Here is a 17,866-nt window from a genome sequence, read left to right on the forward strand (position 1 = left end):
TTGTTAATCTTTGTTAACGTTAGTTAAAAAATACAGCTGTTTATAGTTTATTCGTTACTTCACAGTGCATTAACTAATGTTAAAAATATACAACTCTTGATTTTAATAATGTATTAGTAAATGATGAAATTAACATTAACAAAGATTAAAGGGGACCTATTATGCCCCCTTTTACAAGATGTAAAATAAATCTCTGATGTCCCCAGAGTGTGTATGTGAAGTTTTAGCTCAAATTACCGAATAGATAATTTTGTATAGCATGTTAAAATTGCCCTTTTTTTGGGGGTGAGCAAAAACGTTTCAGTGAGTGCCCTTTAAATGCAAATGAGCTGCTGTGCTCTACCTAAGAGGGTGGAGCTTCAAGAGCTCGTTGTCAGGAGTCAGTCAGGACGCACTATAATGTCAGAAACTGCGAATATATGCTGCATGGAGATAGAACAGGTATAGTTTAGTTTAGTTATGGTTATAAGTTATATTGTTGTCTTGTTTTTATCCACTATATTAGTACAAGCCTGTTTACTGATGAGTTTTATAACATTTATTGTACTTCACACAAAATATGAAGCATCTGTTTTATAAGAGCTTTATAAAACACAGTTCAAGTGTGCATTAAAATATTATCCATAAACTCTCTCTCTCCCCCGCGCATTATCATCAACATACATAGCGAAGTACACAGAAACACTTATATCGATATATAAAAAGACCAAATATATAAAGACCTATGTTGCTTAATAAACTGGTAAAGTTTATATCCGTGAATCAACTCCAATGAACTGTAATAAAGTGCTCTCACCTTCATTACTGCCATATCCAGTATCACTCTGGAGGCTGTAAGATGGATCACAAACAGTACTGATCTATCCTTGAGTAACACATTTTTAGCACAACCTCTGTTTTGTATTGTCCCTTTGTATTGACATTCGTTCACAAAGCAGTCCGGTGTGAAATGATTCACGCAGACATAAACAAATTTCGGTTGAGTTGACGGAGCATTTTCTTTGAAAACTAAATTAATCCACCTCGTCTTCAGCGGCTCAGATTTCAGGAGTAAATTGAGAGAGCTATGTGGATTAATCCATCTAGCTACAGAACACCTAAAAAGCTTGGAGACATTCTCGTCAGTGCAGCAATGGCGGACTGTGTACAACTCACTGTGAACTTGCTTTGATTGTTAAATCGGCAGTGTCTGTCAACATTCGTGGGCGGGGCCTGTGGCTAATTTGACGTCACATTGCCAGGAACCTGCAAACGCTTGTTCTGAGACACTGCTTGTGATTTATGGGGATAAAAAAAAAAAGGAGTGGTTGGATTTTTATCATTATAGGGTTGTTGTGTACAGACACTGTCAACACACATTTATGTCCAAAAACCATGCAAAAGTGAATTTTGCATAATAGGTCCCCTTTAATAAATGCTGTGGAAGTGCAGTTCATTATTAGTTCATGTAAACTAATGTAGTTAATGTTAACTAATGAACCTTATTGTAAAGCGTTAACGAATTATCATATGCATTGAAATACAAAAATATACAAGCACTGTAAAAGTTTTGCCACAAACTCAACTGACTGGCTTCTCTCCTGTATGATTTCACATGAGTCTCTTCAGAACTTACAGTACATGAATTATGAGCTTCCACAACTTCTGACTGAGGCTGTGTGTGACCTCCTAATTGAACTCCTTTCCACAAATTGAACATAGAAATAAAAACAGTATAAAGTCTTATTAAGTGCAAACAATAAGTGCAACCATAATCAAAGCACTCTCTCAATATTCAAAGAGACCAAAACAGAGACCAGAGCTAAGAGGTGGTTACAACTACACAGCCCAGCCTAAGATAGGTTTGATATTGGGAAAAAGGCTATTGCGCGTAGCCTAATTTGGGCACATCAGGGAACTTGTTTTATTTTCACTTTTAAATTCGCAATCGTACATACTCCATGTATAGGGAGCGGCGTTGTTGAGCACGCATTCTTCAAGATAAGACATTTATCAGACGTTTAGACTCTGTTGCACAACAAATTGCACTGTTTGCGACTGTGCAGCTCAAGCTGAATGAGCAGAGCAAAATAGTTTATAATTGAAGCGACTGTTATCCAACTGAATTAAATGGTTTTTATTTCTATAGAAAAAGCAAAACGATAGTGGAGGTGGTGCCGAGGTGGGCACCATAATATAATGTAAATGTAGCGGTGGCATATTCTATGTTAATTTCACCCTCACGCTCCATCATGGCGATATCGCGAGACGGCTTCTTCTTCATATTTTAATATAACATGAGATCTCGTCACACCCCTAATACTGAACACTATGGCACCTTAAGAAACAGAGACCGCTATTACACTGAATTCTTGTTAGAATGGCTGATTTCCAGAGCAGACACCTAAAGACAGAGCAGCATGGCAAAGCAGAGAGAATGATGGGAAATGGAGTCACACCTGACACAGACACGGAGAGCTCTTTACCGACGGTGGGCGTGGTGGCAGCACTCAGAGAGTTGGTGGAGGAGATGGAAGAGGTGCTCTCTGCACGGGCCAGCGGAGCCAGAGGAGGGGGACTTGACGAGTGTACAGGGGGGCTGAACGGCCGATTCTGATAGGAAAAGCGGGGAAAAGGAAGAATAGACAGAGGGGAAGTTAAGTAACAAAAGAGTAGGGGTTTGTCATTCTGGTCAGGTAATCAGGAGGAAATTTACTCAGAGCATCTTGTGGTAGTGTTACTTGTGTTTTGTTTCACTAAATAATGCATTTTATTTAATGAAAAATAAATATGTAGTAAATGTCAACTTTTAGGCTCAGTCTGGTTTTCTGAGGAATGAGTTCTTACACCCTATAAAGTTTTTTTAAAATGACTTGGGTCATGAAAAGGTCAGCGAGTTTGTTGGGAACTAACAGGGACTGTAATAGTTACCATTTGAAAGTATTGTAATTTTTTTATGTTATCACGTACCACATCCCCTACGCTTGGTTTCCCAGGAGGCAGTTTGGGTCGTGAGGGTGGTCGAGGTGGGGGAGGGGGAGGGGGAGAGCTGCTGGTAGCCAATGGCGTAGAGGGGCGTGCAGGGGAGGAGGAGCCTGTGGAGCGAGAGTATTCCATTAAAGCAAAGCCATTCAAAGAGTAACATGCATCAAGCACATTCATACGGTGGCCGAGAGAGCTCAACGCGCTGCAAATAAAGAAAACATCTTCATCAGTTTGACAACACACGCGCTGCAAACTCCACAACACTTAGAAATAGTGAAACGCGCTGCAAATAAAGAAAACATCTTCATCAGTTTGACAACACATGCGCTGCAAACTCCACAACACTTACAAAAAGAAAAACGCGCTGCAAATAAAGAAAACATCATGAAGATGTTTTCTTTATTTGCAGCGCGTTTCACTATTTGTAAGTGTTGTGGAGTTTGCAGCGCATGTGTTGTCAAACTGATGAAGATGTTTTCTTTATTTGCAGCGCGTTTTTCTTTTTGTAAGTGTTGTGGAGTTTGCAGCGCATATGTGTTGTCAAACTGATGAAGATGTTTTCTTTATTTGCAGCGCGTTTTTCTTTTTGTAAGTGTTGTGGAGTTTGCAGCGCATGTGTTGTCAAACTGATGAAGATGTTTTCTTTATTTGCAGCGCGTTTCACCATTTGTAAGTGTTGTGGAGTTTGCAGCGCATGTGTTGTCAAACTGATGAAGATGTTTTCTCATTTGCAGCGCGTTGAGCTCTCTCGGCCACCGTACATTCAAGAGTTCTACCTAATTTGGATAAAGTGGCCATACATTCAAAAAGTTATGATACTTGATCAAAATAGCCTCACAAATCACCTATAGAAAGTTAGGATGCTTCAACTATATTATGAAAACTTTCAAACTTTACTGTGGAAACAATGAAAACAAAAAAATATGTATCTTTGAAAATGAAGATGTTTACGGTATATAAAAATAGATGCATGACACCCCTGATTAGAGCACTGCCAAAACACGAAACCCAAAAATGTAGTAGTACCATTATGCGAGTAAGAGTGGTGAGACTGTACATGTCTATATATAGAAAATAATGAGGCAAAAAGTTGTCAGATACACTTCATCCCTCTCACTAAGAAGGCGATTCTGTAAAAACCCTTATAACATGGTGGAGACTAGAGCTATCAACGACTTGAAATTCAGACTTTATATGCATTTCCAATGTACAGAAACTTTTGTTACTGCTTATTACCCAAGGGTATATTCTATAAATCAAAATGTGTTTATTCAATAAAATCGATTTTTATATATCGGTGGTTGCCTTTTTTTAAAAGGTTAGTTCACCTAAAATTAAATACTGATCATAACTCATCATTCAAATCTGAGAGACTTTCTTTCTTCAGTGACGCACAGAAGGAGAAGTTCACCAGAATGTCTGAGCTGCTCTCATTCAAACTATGATAATAATCATAAAATAAGTCCACATGACTTGTGCTTTATATTTCATGTATTCTGAATTTTCTTTGGGAAAATCTTACCTGATAGGCATGGTCATCATTTACTTTCAACACATGGAAAGACAAGCTTTCTGCTAATAACTCATTTTGTGCTCCACTGAAAAAATATCCTCATTCGGGTTTCAAAAAACATTGGGGTAAGTAATGGATGAATGAATGCTGATTTTCAGGTGAACTAACTCTTTAATGTTCTGTCACCACTTATCCTGTTGAAAGATTTTTTTAGATCAGACTTACCACTTTCATTTTCACCTGTACCAGCTGAAGGGATAGGCCCTGGGGATGACACTACCGCCCTGTATGTAGGAGGTGGTGGAGGAGGAGGTGTCGAACGTGGTCCTTGACAAATCTCTTTGGGTGAAGTGCTGCTCTCACTGGATTCCTCTTTTGATGGAATCTCGTCAGGGCTTTTCTTGTCCTCTTGGTTCAGAACCAAGGGCGGAGGGATTGTGCGTGCACTTGTCTCTACAGTGGTTGGTGGGCTGTTGGTTGAGTCTGATCGGGTCTCTGTCAGAGGAGCACATGGCGAAAAGTTTGTAGTGGACTGAAAAAGATCATCCGGTGTCGGTGGGGGCGGGGCCTCTTCCACCGGAGGAGGCGGGACAGTTGGAGGAGAAGGAGTGGTGTCTTTGGGAACAGGTGGGACAGGTGGGGGGCTTTCCCTTTGTGACTCAATGGAAGGTGGAGAAGGTGCCAGCTCTGCAGGAAGAGGTGGAGATTTTGGTAAAGGAGGGTTCAACTCCTCAGATGGAGAGGAGGATTTAGGAAATGGAGGTGCTGGGGGTGCTGGTTCTGCTGGGGGAGGCTGAGACAAGGGGAGCGGAGGTACTGGTTCTCCTTCTTCAGAGGGAGGAGGTCTTTCAGGTGACTCCTCATGGAAGCAGACCCATTTGTCTCCAGCATCTTGACCAGGTTTGGGGGAGTCTTCTGGACCAAAGATGTTGTCCAGATCAGTTATAGAGGGCCTCTGTGAGGTCCGTCTTGAATTTTCCTCTTCTTTCTGTACATCTACATCAGGTACCACACAGATAACATAAAGATACAGAAAAATTATAAGCAGGCCATAAACAGAGGGGAAGACCAACAAAAAGAGATACAAGACAGAGTGCCAAAAGACAAGCACAAACACATACTTGTTGGGGTCAGATAGTGGTATATATCAGGGGTGTCCAAACCTGCTCCTATCCTAGAAGGCCAACGTCCTGCAGAGTTTAGCTCCATATGCCCTAATAGACCTGCCTGGAAGTTTCTAGTATACCTCAAAAACTTTATTAGTTGGCTGAGGTGTGCTTAATTGGGACTGGCACTAAAATCTGCAGGACAGTGGCCTTTCAGGAGCAGGATTAGACACCCCTGTTATCTGAAGCCTGGGTGGTGGGGGATCTTACCGGTAGGCTCTGTAGCAGGAGATTCAATCGGAGGAGGGGAGGTCGGCACATTCTTAGGCGGAAGCGGAGGCAGAGCTGCAATGACATTAGTGCTGCTATGATAAGCTCTCGCATACACCCCCCACCCCCCATAGGCCATGTCACCATGCCCCACAGCACCATGCAAAGGCTAGGTCTCATTCAGGCAGTCAGGGACAACAGATAAGGACTGTGGTATGGGATGAATAGCTCAAACTATGATAACACTTCACTCTCTGTGACCCAGTAATTCACACTACTTTCATATTATTTAGGATGTAACAATATTTTATGTTAATTTACGTACAAGAATCACTTATTTGTTTAGTATGCATTTACCAGGGCTTGCACAGACTAGTCAATTAGTCTATAATTTCTATGATTAGTTCTCTAGTCCAAAGAATTTCAAATTAGGGCCTGGGGACCATGGCCATATGAAATTTGACAGAAAAAAGATTTTACTAGAGCTCTCAAAATCAACATGTTTATACATTTTTTTTATTAAACATACACCAAAGCTTATATCATTACTATTTCATAAAGTCCAAAATAATTTTATTGTATTAACATTCCTAGTTTTTAAACAATGAGAAATCTGTTTTATTATTATTTTAAGGGTTTGTACATCTTAGATCAATCTACTAGTGACTAGAAAAAGTATACAGTACATAATACATAGAAAATATTTTAATATCTTCTTATGGCTTTAGTAAAATAACAACATAATATAACTCAAACTTAATATGTTTATCACACAGTATAATGGGTCTTTTATATCAAAATATACAGCTGCATTTAAATTTGGAAGGTTGTCTACTTTCCTAGACTAGTCACCTAGTAAAAATAAGTAGTCATGCAAGCCCTAGTATTTACATATTTATGTAAGTATACATTCAGAGACATATCACTATTAGAAGGTCAAATTTTCATTTATAATCATAGCCTTAAGCTTGACTTCAGTCAGCTCACACATTCAGCTCAATGTCATTTTGCTTTTTTGAAGCAGAGGCACACATGAAAATGGGCCACGTTGAGTAAACCATCACCAAAAGACATGAGTACAGGATGAGCTGGATGACTTTTAGGATTTTGATTATTTTCATAGCTAATGATTTGAGAAATTAGTAGGTTAATGGAGACTGCCAAAGGGGAAGTTAAAATAAACATCTGGAGGCAATCATGATTTTTCCACTCAGACAACCGTTCACCGTTTTGGAACTTATGGGTTTATGATACCAGGATGATGGCAATCATGCCACACAAGCAATGACTTACTTCCTGTAGGAAAAGGTCTTGCCAGTGAGGATTCTAGGTGTTGCTCAGGCAGGGGTGCACCCCAAACCTCAGGTTCCTCTATCACCGCTAATTTATGGAAGAGGACATGATACACAGTTGATGGGGAGCAGAATTAACAGCTGTGTGACTCACAGAGGAAGGAATCACCATGCAACACTTATCTATCCCTGAATCTGTCATAAATGGACTATAAATCTAATTGTTTTAATCTCAACTGCTGCAAATGCAACTGAGTGGGTGGCAACACAACTAGTAAGCACTGATGGATGTTTTGTACTATAGTTCACGTTACATAAAGCTAAAAACCAGTACAGTGATTATAAAAGCATACAAACAGTACTCTTAAATGCGTATAGCTGAAATATGAGCATCAACTTTATACCCTCTCCTGAAGACACATAATGAATTTTTAATCAAGTGAATGAAGAATCTGGGCTGTGATCAGGTTCTATTGGATTGTGAATGGTTAAAATTCAGTGACCCTGTACATGACAGATCAACATCCATAGGCAGCACTAAGAATGGTGATATACTGTACCTTCACTGGTCTTCTGCTCATCAAAGGCTGTCTCCAGCGGAGGGCCAAATAAGGCTGTTGCATCCTCTGGCACTGGAGATTTCTTATTACTGAAATGGAGGAGAATTAAGCCAGATTTGCATGACTCATCCACACAGATGCAGACTAGTCACATCCAGGCTGCAACTCTCAAATTTAATTATATAATCCATTTAGACTCACTTAAACAACTACACATTTTTAAAAGACTTCAATACCACTCTAAGTTGCAACAAGCAGGGATATACACACACACACACACACACACACATATACATACACACACACACACATACATATATATATATATATATATATATATATATATATATACATATACACACACACACATATATATTTATATACACACACATATATATATATATATATATATATATATATATATATATATATATATATATATATATATATATATATATATATATATATATATATTTTAGGGGTGGGAGTTCATTAAAAATAGGACAATTGTCAAATAAAGATAAAGAAAATAAAAACATTTAATCTAACTACAAGAAACAGCACAAATAAATACATGAGAGCTAAGATACAAATAAAATAAACAATGCTTTACATGTTTTTCAGGTATCTAACAGCTTTCAGGTACAGAAATTGAATAAAGATGAAACATTATTGAAGTTACAAAAGCTATTCAGTCAAGAGAGATTTCTTCGTGCTTTGTCGTTCGATTAACATTAAAAACACAGAGCAGGAATATTAGACTGCTGTCCCTTTAAGAAATAATTCAAAGATCCAGTACACTGATGCTGATACACGTGTTCTGTCTGTCTCGTTTTTTCTCCTAAGACTTAACCTACTAGGATACTTGCTAAGATGGGCATGTTGACATAATTTTTTTGTGTGAATTTGTCCGTTTAGTTGCAAGACTTGAAATAAAATTTGCGCAAGAGTTTTTACGCGCTTCGGATGAGTACAAACACACACACACACTCTCTCCTCAGCACGCGATTTCTCTTTTGCGTCTTACCATTTAATTTTTAAATTGCCAAGGTTTAAATGAGTTTAAACACAGATAGCAACGTGAGATGTTCAAGTCTCACCTGCGCTTGCGCGCTATCAACACCCGGGTGATGACGGCGTAAATGACTGGTCATAGAGCTTTCGGCACGTCATTGAACATTTGTTTTCAACGAGTGACTGTTTTGTCCATGTTCTTTTGATCATCGCTGTTGTAACGAATTGGGAAACTAGAATGCATATCCATCGACTGAAACATACATTAGCCGAATCCGTCTGTCTGTTTTGTTATAGATGTGTCGTCAGATTTGAGATGAACCGCGGTGCAAGCGTGTGCTGAACCATGGGTGGAGAACCGAACGGTTAGATTTTTTACAGCGAACTGTCCCACCCCTAATATATATATATGTATATATCAGTATCTCACAGAAGTGAGAACACCCCTCATATTTTTGTATAATATTATATTATATCTTTTCATGTGACAACGCTGAAGAAATGACACTTTGCTACAATGTAAAGTAGTGAGTGTACAGCTTGTATAACAGTGTCAATTTGATGTCCCCTCAAAATAACTCAACACACAGCCATTAATGTCTAAAACGCTGGCCACAAAAGTGAGTACACCCCTAAGTGAAAATTTCCAAATTGGGCCCAAAGTGTCAATATTTTGTGTGGCCACCATTATTTTCCAGCACTGCCTTAACCCTCTTGGGCATAGAGTTCACCAGAGCTTCACAGGTTGCCACTGGAGTCCTCTTCCACTCCTCCATGACGACATCATGAGTTGGTGGATGTTAGAGACCTTGCTCTCCTCCACCTTCTGTTTGAATATGCCACACAGATGCTCAATAGGGTTTAGTATGGAGACATGCTTGGTCAGTCCATTACCTTTACCCTCAGCTTCTTTAGCAAGGCAGTGATCGTCTTGGAGGTGTGTTTGAGGTTGTTATCATGTTGGAATACTGCCCTGCCGCCGAGTTTCCGAAGGGAGGGGATCATGCTCTGCTCATTCATGGTTCCCTCAATGAATTGTAGCTCCACAGTGCCAGCACACTGATGCAGTCCCAGACAATGACACTCCTACCACCATGCTTGACTGTAGGCAAGACACACTTGTCTTTGTACTCCTCACCTGGTTCCCGCTACACACGCTTGACACCATCTGAACCAAATAAGTTTATCTTGGTCTCATCAGACCACAGGACATGGTTTCAGTAATCCATGTCCTGCTTGTCTGGCAGCACTACAGCAATGCTGGCAGCACTCATACATCTATTTCCCAAACACAACCACTGGATATGATGCTGAGCATGTACACTCAACTTCTTTGGTTGACCATGGCGAGGCCTGTTCTGAGTGGAACCTGTCCTGTTAAACCGCTGTATGGTCTTGGCCACAGTGCTGTAGCTCAGTTTCAGGGTCTTGGAAATCTTCTTATAGCCTACGCCATCTTGATGTAGAGCAAATTCTTTTTTTCAGATCCTCAGAGAGTTCTTTGCCATGAGGTGCCATGTTGAACTTCCAGTGACCAGTATGAGAGAGTGAAAGCGATAACACCAAATTTAACACACCTGCTCCCCATTCACACCTGAGACCTTGTAACACTAACAATTCAAATGACACCAGGGAGAGAAAATGGACTAATTGGGCCAAATTTGGCCATTTTCACTTGTGTACTCACTTGGTTTTCACTTGGTGTACTCTTGTGGCCAGCGGTTAAGACATTAATGGCTGTGTGTTGAGTTATTTTGAGGGGACAGCAAATTGACACTGTTATACAAGCTGTACACTCACTACTTTTCATTGTAGCAAAGTGTCATTTCTTCAGTGTTGTCACATGAAAAGATATATTTACAAAAATGTGAGGGGTGTACTCACTTCTGTGAGATACTGTATATATTATATAACCATAGTTTTGATTTAGAATGTAACTAGTTTTTATCTTAATTTGGTTTTTAGTTAAAATATTTTTTTCTTGTCATATTTGTAATATATTTTATGAACAATAATAAAGAAAATATCTGACAAAAAAAATGTGTAAGTGTGCATATAGATACCTAGCAGGCTCGGGAGTGGGTGCAGACGCAGGTGCAGGTGCAGATGCAGGTGTTGGGGATGGGGCAGGAGCTGGGGCAGAAGCTGGTGCAGGCGTTGGAACAGCACGTCTCGGTCGTGCAATTTCTTCACCTGAGAATAACATCATGATCATATGAACACAAATAAACTACACCTACTCCTACAAATGCAAGCACACATCTATATTCACAAGACAATTCAATTCCAGACAACTATTTATTTTCAGATTTGAATAGACATAGACAACAAACTCATAAACCCAAGAATAAATTGTATTAAGTGTACTCACTGGGGTTTCTTTTCGCCAGCCCCTGAAACAGACAGAAGGCCAAAACATTCATAAGACTAAAAGCTCATATAACACCATATCGCTCATCAGCTGAAAAGTGCATTGTGGGTAAATTTAATCAAGGGAATGGAGAGTCAAATTCAGACCAAGACAGTGCCTTGATGCCCTGTAAATTGCTGATTCATAATGCATTCTACAGCTGACAGAAAATTCCTATGATTGAACAATCTTATCTGACTCACTGATATATTAGTAACAAATAACACTGTCATAAATGTTATTACATCAGGTTCTCCATGGTGGATGTGAATTTCAAATAGAAGACCACAGCATTTGTTTTTCCTTTAAGTCAAAATGGCATTCTTAACACTAAAATGTGAGATAACAGATATCATACTGTATTTAGATTAAGAACACTTTAACATAACTTTAACATAGCTTACAAGGCTCTACAGCACCCAGCATACAAATTATTAAAAAAGGCATTTGCTTGATTTCCAAAGTAAGCATTTTTTGGTGTCATGGATCTATAGCACAAAAGTAAGCATTATTTCTATTCACATGGGCCTTTTATTTAGTTAGAAAAGACCAGATGAGGCAGAGAAAATGAATAAGAGTGCTAATGTTAGCTTTTTTTTTCTTTACAAAATGACATCTGTAAAGAGTAGTAGTTAATAAAAAATCATATTTTTTACTGGTCCTGACCTGCATCTTTATATGGAATTATCATCATATGTAAGTATTAAATCTCTTTAAACATCTAATGTTTAGTTCATTAAAATGATAACATGGGTATCTTCAAAATTCAAAAGTTCTGCCTCTGTATCATAAAGTGGTTCAAGCACTGGTGAACAGAAAAATAATAGTAAAAGGCACTTACCGGGCTACGTCTCTGTGACCAGCAAAAAGGAAGAGAGAAGAGACACCTGGTCAGAAAGTGATAAATCAGTAATACAGACTTCGATCAAAAACAACCAGGGTGTGAATTAGACTCTATGTTCACCTTTATAATGTCCTTTAGTGATGATTTTCAATAAAAGATTCTTTAATCAGTTTTTTTGAGACATAATAAAGGCAGTGACAATTCACGAGTGAATGACAATTCAATTTTTATCTGTTATTGACATAAAACTATAATATAGCTTGAAAAGATATGGAATCTAGTGCATATCAAGCAGAATATAGTCATATCAAGCCCTTTTTTTTATACTTTTATGGTCCTTTTCGAAGCTTAAAAGCTTCAGTTAAAAGTTGAATGGCCTTTTGTTTTGGAAAAGGTATAGCATAAGGGTAAATTAAGACAATTGTCATTTTTAACTGTAGGGGTAGCAAACAAATCACAATAAGTTGTATACTTGAACTGATCTTACTTTAGCAACATGATAATTTAGAAGTCACATTTTTCAGATTTCAGCAATTCTTAAAAATGGCATTTACGCACATATTGCCAACGTTGCACCTGTGCTGTGTTGCTTGTCTCAGCACTGTTTAGTCTTCAGAGGATGTAAAAGCACAGAAATTATGTACTGCTCACAACAAAGAGACTTCAAAGATACGCCATACGGTGGGTAATTTTGTGGTCATGCATAATACTTCTGGACCAAATTCACAGTTAAAATATAAATGAAAGGACAAGAAAGTTCATTTTCCTTGGACATCTATTCTTGCTCACTCCAATTAAATTTTTTCCTTGTTCTGCCTCCCTCATATTTGGATTAAGCCCAGGAACAATGGCTCTGAGTTCAGTCTGAGTGTGGCCCATGAGTTCTGAGTGATTAGGATGGATGTACCTGTGGCAAAGTCTAATCTACAAGCTGTAGGCAATGGTCACCACCAATCAGAGCCAAGAATGGACATGCGCAAAGATTGGCATGCAACCAAATGCTTTAATATAAGAGCTGGGCTGATGACTAAGGCTGGTGGCCCATTCATTCAAATGATAAACAGTAGAAAAGTGTTGAAGTGAAACATGCATAAACACTAGATGCAAAATGACTATCATCTATAATGAAACTAGTACAAAGTATACACAGACCCATCAAACTTAACTTAAATTTTGTTTATTTTGTATCCTGTACATGGATTAACAGCACATAATAGTCCCAACACATTTCTACAGTCTATTGCCTGTTTCACTATCCAATAGGCCATCCCTAAACATGCAAACTGACCCTAGATCAGTTCTTAATGGCATATTAAACAACAAGCATGCAAACTTCACCATGCCAAAATAGAAAAGAAGATGCCACTCTAAAAGAGGATGACAAAGTATAAATAGCTTACCGGACTATTCCTCTATATCAGCCAGCATGAGAGTAAGGACAGATAGAAACAAAAAGACAGGCAGAAGAAAAGAGAGCATTATCTACATTAGTATCGTGCTAGTAAGCATGCACAAATACGTTACACATTTTTTTGAGAGGAATGACAAGGCAGAAATGTCTACAAACACAGACTACAGTATGATGCAACACTGTGCAAACCCATTGTCAATTTTTCTTTCAACCACAGATTTGGCCTCCAGGCCAGCACATAATATATCTCAACTAATGAGGAGATCAGTCAAACGTGACAACAGATCAAGATCTCAGTGAGTGACCTGAATGACTCTACTCATAGCTTGAGTTTACGCTACTAAATATATTAAAAAATAAACTATTTAAGAAGCACATTAAAGGAATATTTCACCCAAAATTTAAATTATGTTTTACTCATGTGGTTCCAAAATCGTATTTGATTTTCATATGTCCATGGGACACATAATATCATACACTATACCATTCAAAAGTTAGGGGTCTGTAAGTGCAAGTCTTAATGCACAGATCTGATCTTTTGTCCATATCCAATTTTTTGTCTCGCCTGTTTACATTCACTTTAGACATGACTGGTATCTGTGATCTAATATCTGTGTTTACATTAATCCCGGCCCGAAATGATTCTGTTGATAATCACTTTACTATGCGACATCGTTGACCCTCAGGTTTTGAATGCCCGTACTAAATTTTATTTTATAATTCATGTCGGGTGACCATGATTATTTGCCAGCATGGATAAATTAAAGGATTAGTTCACTTTCAAATGAAAATTACCCCAAGCTTTACTCAACCTCAAGCCATCCTAGGTGTATATGACTTTCTTCTTTCTGAATGTCTTTACTGTCACAGTTGATCAATTTAAAGGGAAAGTTCACCCAAAAATGAAAATTCTGTCATCACTTGATCCCCCTGTATAAATTTCTTTGTTCTGGAAGACATTTGGAAGAATGTTAGTAACCAAGCAGATCTCACCCCCCATTGACTGCCATAATATTTTTTTTTTCCTACTATGGTATTAAATAGGGGCGAGATGTGCTTGGTTACAAACATTCTTCCAAATATCTTCCTTTGTGTACAGCAGAACAAAGAAATTTATACAGGTTTAAAACTACTTGAGGGTGAGTGAATTTTCATTTTTGGGTGAACTATCCATTTAATGCATTCATGCTAAATAAAAGTACTAATTCCTTAAAAGAAAAAGTATTGAATAACATATAAATAGCATACAAGATGTATGGGATTTTTGTATTTATGTATGTATTTTTGGAGCTTCACACTTCACAGCTCCAGTCTCCATAATGAAAAACACTTCTAAAAATCACTAGGATATTCTAAAATATTTCTTCTCATGGACTCCATAAAAGAAAGGTCATATGGGATTATACAGGATTATTTAGGGTGAATAAATGGCAACATTTTAATATGTAATATAAGTCTAAGGTGTCCCCTGAATGTGCCTGTGAAGTTTCATCTCAAAATACCCCATAGATTTTTTTTTTAATTAATTTTTTTTTAACTGCCTATTTTGGGGCATCACTAAATATGCGCCGATTCAGGTTGCGACCCCTTTAAATTCTCATGCTCCCCGCCCCCAAGCTCGCGACTGCCTTAAACAGCATAAACAAAGTTCACACAGCTAATATAACCCTCAAAATGGATTTTTCCAAAGTGTTCGTCATGCAGCATGTCTAATCGCGTAAGTATGGTATTTATTTGGATGTTTACATTTGATTCTGAATGAGTTCGATGGTGCTCCGTTGCTAAAGCTAACATTACACACTGTTGGAGAGATTTATAAAGAATGAAGTTGTGTTTATGAATTATACAGACTGCAAGTGTTTAAAAAATTAAAATAACGACAGTCTTGTCTCTGTGAATACAGTAAGAAACGATGGTAACTTTAACCACATTACATTAGCAACATGCTAACGAAACATTTAGAAAGACAATTTACAAATATCACTAAAAATATCATATCATGGATCATGTCAATTATTATTGCTCCATCTGCCATTTTTCGCTGTTGTCCTTGCTTGCTTATCTAGTCTGTTGTTTCAGCTGTGCACAGATCCAGATGTTAATACTGGCTGCCCTTGTCTAATGCTTGAACATGAGCTGGCATATGCAGATATTGGTTTGTACATATTAATGATCCTGACTGTTACGTAACAGTCGGTGTTATGTTGAGATTCGCCTGTTCGTCTGAGGTCTTTTAAACAAATGAGATTTATATAAGAAGGAAGAAACAATGGAGTTTGAGACTCACTGTATATCATTTCCATGTACTGAACTCTTGTTATTTAACCATGCCAAGGTAAATTCAATTTTTAATTCTAGGGCACCTTTAAGACCGTCGAATGATCAAACAGGCTCTGAGCACACAGTGTTTGCCATGTGTAGCTTTATTAACTCTTGTTGGATGACTGCCCATATACAAGAGGCTTAATAAAGAAGCAAAGCTTATCAATAAAACATGAATACCAGCTGGAACCCAGCACCTGGCCGAGAGTTGGCTATATTAAGAACCCCCATGCCTTTGTGCTCTGTTTTTGCTCGACTGTAACCCCACCGTTACATTTATCTCTCCCTGCTTTCTGGATGGCTGGCTGGATGTGATATCTCTGCCCTGACTACTCAGGTGAAGTATAGTGGAGAATACAACAAGATGTATGAATTATCACTCTCCTCTGATGAAGTGAGAGAGAGCATGATCACTATTGTATGGTTTCTGTTGTTCAACCTTTGCTCACACTTTTCTGTTGAGCATTCATGGATAATCCATCACCATGGTTACACACATACGCACAGGTTGCCATGGCAGAGGACGGGCATGTGACTGATGTTTAATTCATGAGTAAGGAATGCTAGGCGTTCCAATATACTGGACAAAGTGGATTTCATTCACTGAGGTCTTAATAAGTCTGCTTAAAGTGTGTGTAATTTTTAAATGTTAAAATATAAAGAAAGTAAAAGTAAGTTATTTGTTGGATGATTTTCCTAAGAAATGAACCATTAGCAGGGTTTAGTTACACATATTTTATGCAAATTTTGGTATATAGCACAAATATAATTTTCAAAATGTGCATTAAAAGTATTTTTTGTTGACATTTACTGAATATACACTACTGTTTAAAAGTTTGGGGTCCTTAAAAAGTTTATCTTTCACAGGAAGTTTAGCTTAACCATCATAGGAATAAAATACATTTTAAAATAAAAAAAAGAGTTTAAAAATTATAAATTGTAGAAATAATTCACAATATTACTGTATTTTACTGTATTTCGATTTAAATAAATGCAGCTTTGGTGGGCATATGAGACTTTCAAAAACATTTAAAAATCTGAATTTTTGTACATTCCTAGATGCATATCATAAAAGTCATGTGACTTTGGATGGAAACTGTAGGCTTGTTTGAGAATTTCACAGCCGATTTTGAGCAACTGCAGTGCCTGACCTAGACGCATGGTCTCGTTTTGCTCTTGCAATGGCACATGTGATCGTAAGGCGGCTGCAGCAAAGTCGGACAAATTTCTAACCAGAATGCATTGCTTTTGTCAGGTGGCAGGCGATCTTTGCGGTGCCCCATAAAGTCGAACAAGCCTTGTATCTTTGTGGTGCTTTAATTCAAAGCTCTGTCTGCTTGAGCATTCTGTTCAGCCCAGCAAATGCAACAACACTGACTCAACCAATGGTGTGAATTATGGGGCAGAGATATGCATTTGTTCAACCAACAGCAGACAGGGGGTGTCACCTGTTTGAAAACATTCAGAAAACTGCTTAAATTTTGAATGTGGTAAAGCATTCATTGAGCATACTGAGAGAGGAATTCATAGACGTGCAGATTCAAACTTAACTTTGGGAATAAGAGCTAATGAAAACCCCAGAAAAGATAATTACTTTGTGACAGCTAAAGACCAATCTGAGTGCCAATTAATTTCAGGAACAAAGCAGAACAAGAAAAGGCCCGGTAGGTGGTCCTGAGTTGTAGTTCTGAGTAAGACTGATTGACAAGACACAAAAAAGGTTTTGAAAGCTCATTGACGGAGTTACACGTATCTGTGTGTGAATAATTTAGAGTGCAAGTTCTTCATGTGACACGTTCTGCACTCTGTCAGTAGGCCTGCCGTACTATACAGTCATTGTGCCCAGTTTCCAAGATGAATTATTGAGAGAGAACAGAGTGACAGTCTGAGAGACTCCGTCTGAAACTCCGACTCACTCTGACTCCAGATAACAACACGTTCGGTGAGTCAGATAAGACACATCTACATCATATCTCATCTGAATGACCTCTGTCAGACGGACTTTAGATGACTTTACTGACAAGAAAAGTTTTTAAAAATCAATGCTTGAGTTTGGAGAGATAGTCTTTGTGGAATCTTCTTTAACAGCATATACCATGTGAACCAGATGTTCTCAACATATTTTCACTTTTGAGTTAAATGGATATACAATTATTTAAT

At 38.1% G+C, this 17,866-nt stretch overlaps 1 protein-coding gene across 25 annotated transcripts in view; it reads right to left on the reverse strand.

Annotated features, from left to right (window-relative positions):
- sgip1a (SH3GL interacting endocytic adaptor 1a) overlaps nt 1-17,866 on the reverse strand; it is a 71,172-nt gene that overhangs the window by 15,285 nt on the left and 38,021 nt on the right. For 16 of the 25 annotated variants that reach the window (XR_010893502.1, XM_067374585.1, XM_067374598.1 and 13 more), the window contains 10 exons: nt 13,374-13,385; nt 11,971-11,982; nt 11,091-11,112; nt 10,783-10,912; nt 7,706-7,794; nt 7,147-7,233; nt 5,854-5,928; nt 4,703-5,473; nt 2,950-3,074; nt 2,439-2,592 (listed from right to left, as the gene is read on the reverse strand). Coding sequence is in view for 24 of the 25 variants with exons in the window: in XM_067374585.1 (XP_067230686.1) it covers nt 2,439-2,592; nt 2,950-3,074; nt 4,703-5,473; nt 5,854-5,928; nt 7,147-7,233; nt 7,706-7,794; nt 10,783-10,912; nt 11,091-11,112; nt 11,971-11,982; nt 13,374-13,385 (1,477 nt within the window). In the remaining variant the exon portion in view is untranslated. The other 9 variants (XM_067374595.1, XM_067374589.1, XM_067374597.1 and 6 more) reach the window with 6 other exon arrangements.

This window comes from Chanodichthys erythropterus, chromosome 21 (genome assembly GCF_024489055.1).
Source record: "Chanodichthys erythropterus isolate Z2021 chromosome 21, ASM2448905v1, whole genome shotgun sequence".
Taxonomy (NCBI): Eukaryota; Metazoa; Chordata; class Actinopteri; order Cypriniformes; family Xenocyprididae; genus Chanodichthys; species Chanodichthys erythropterus.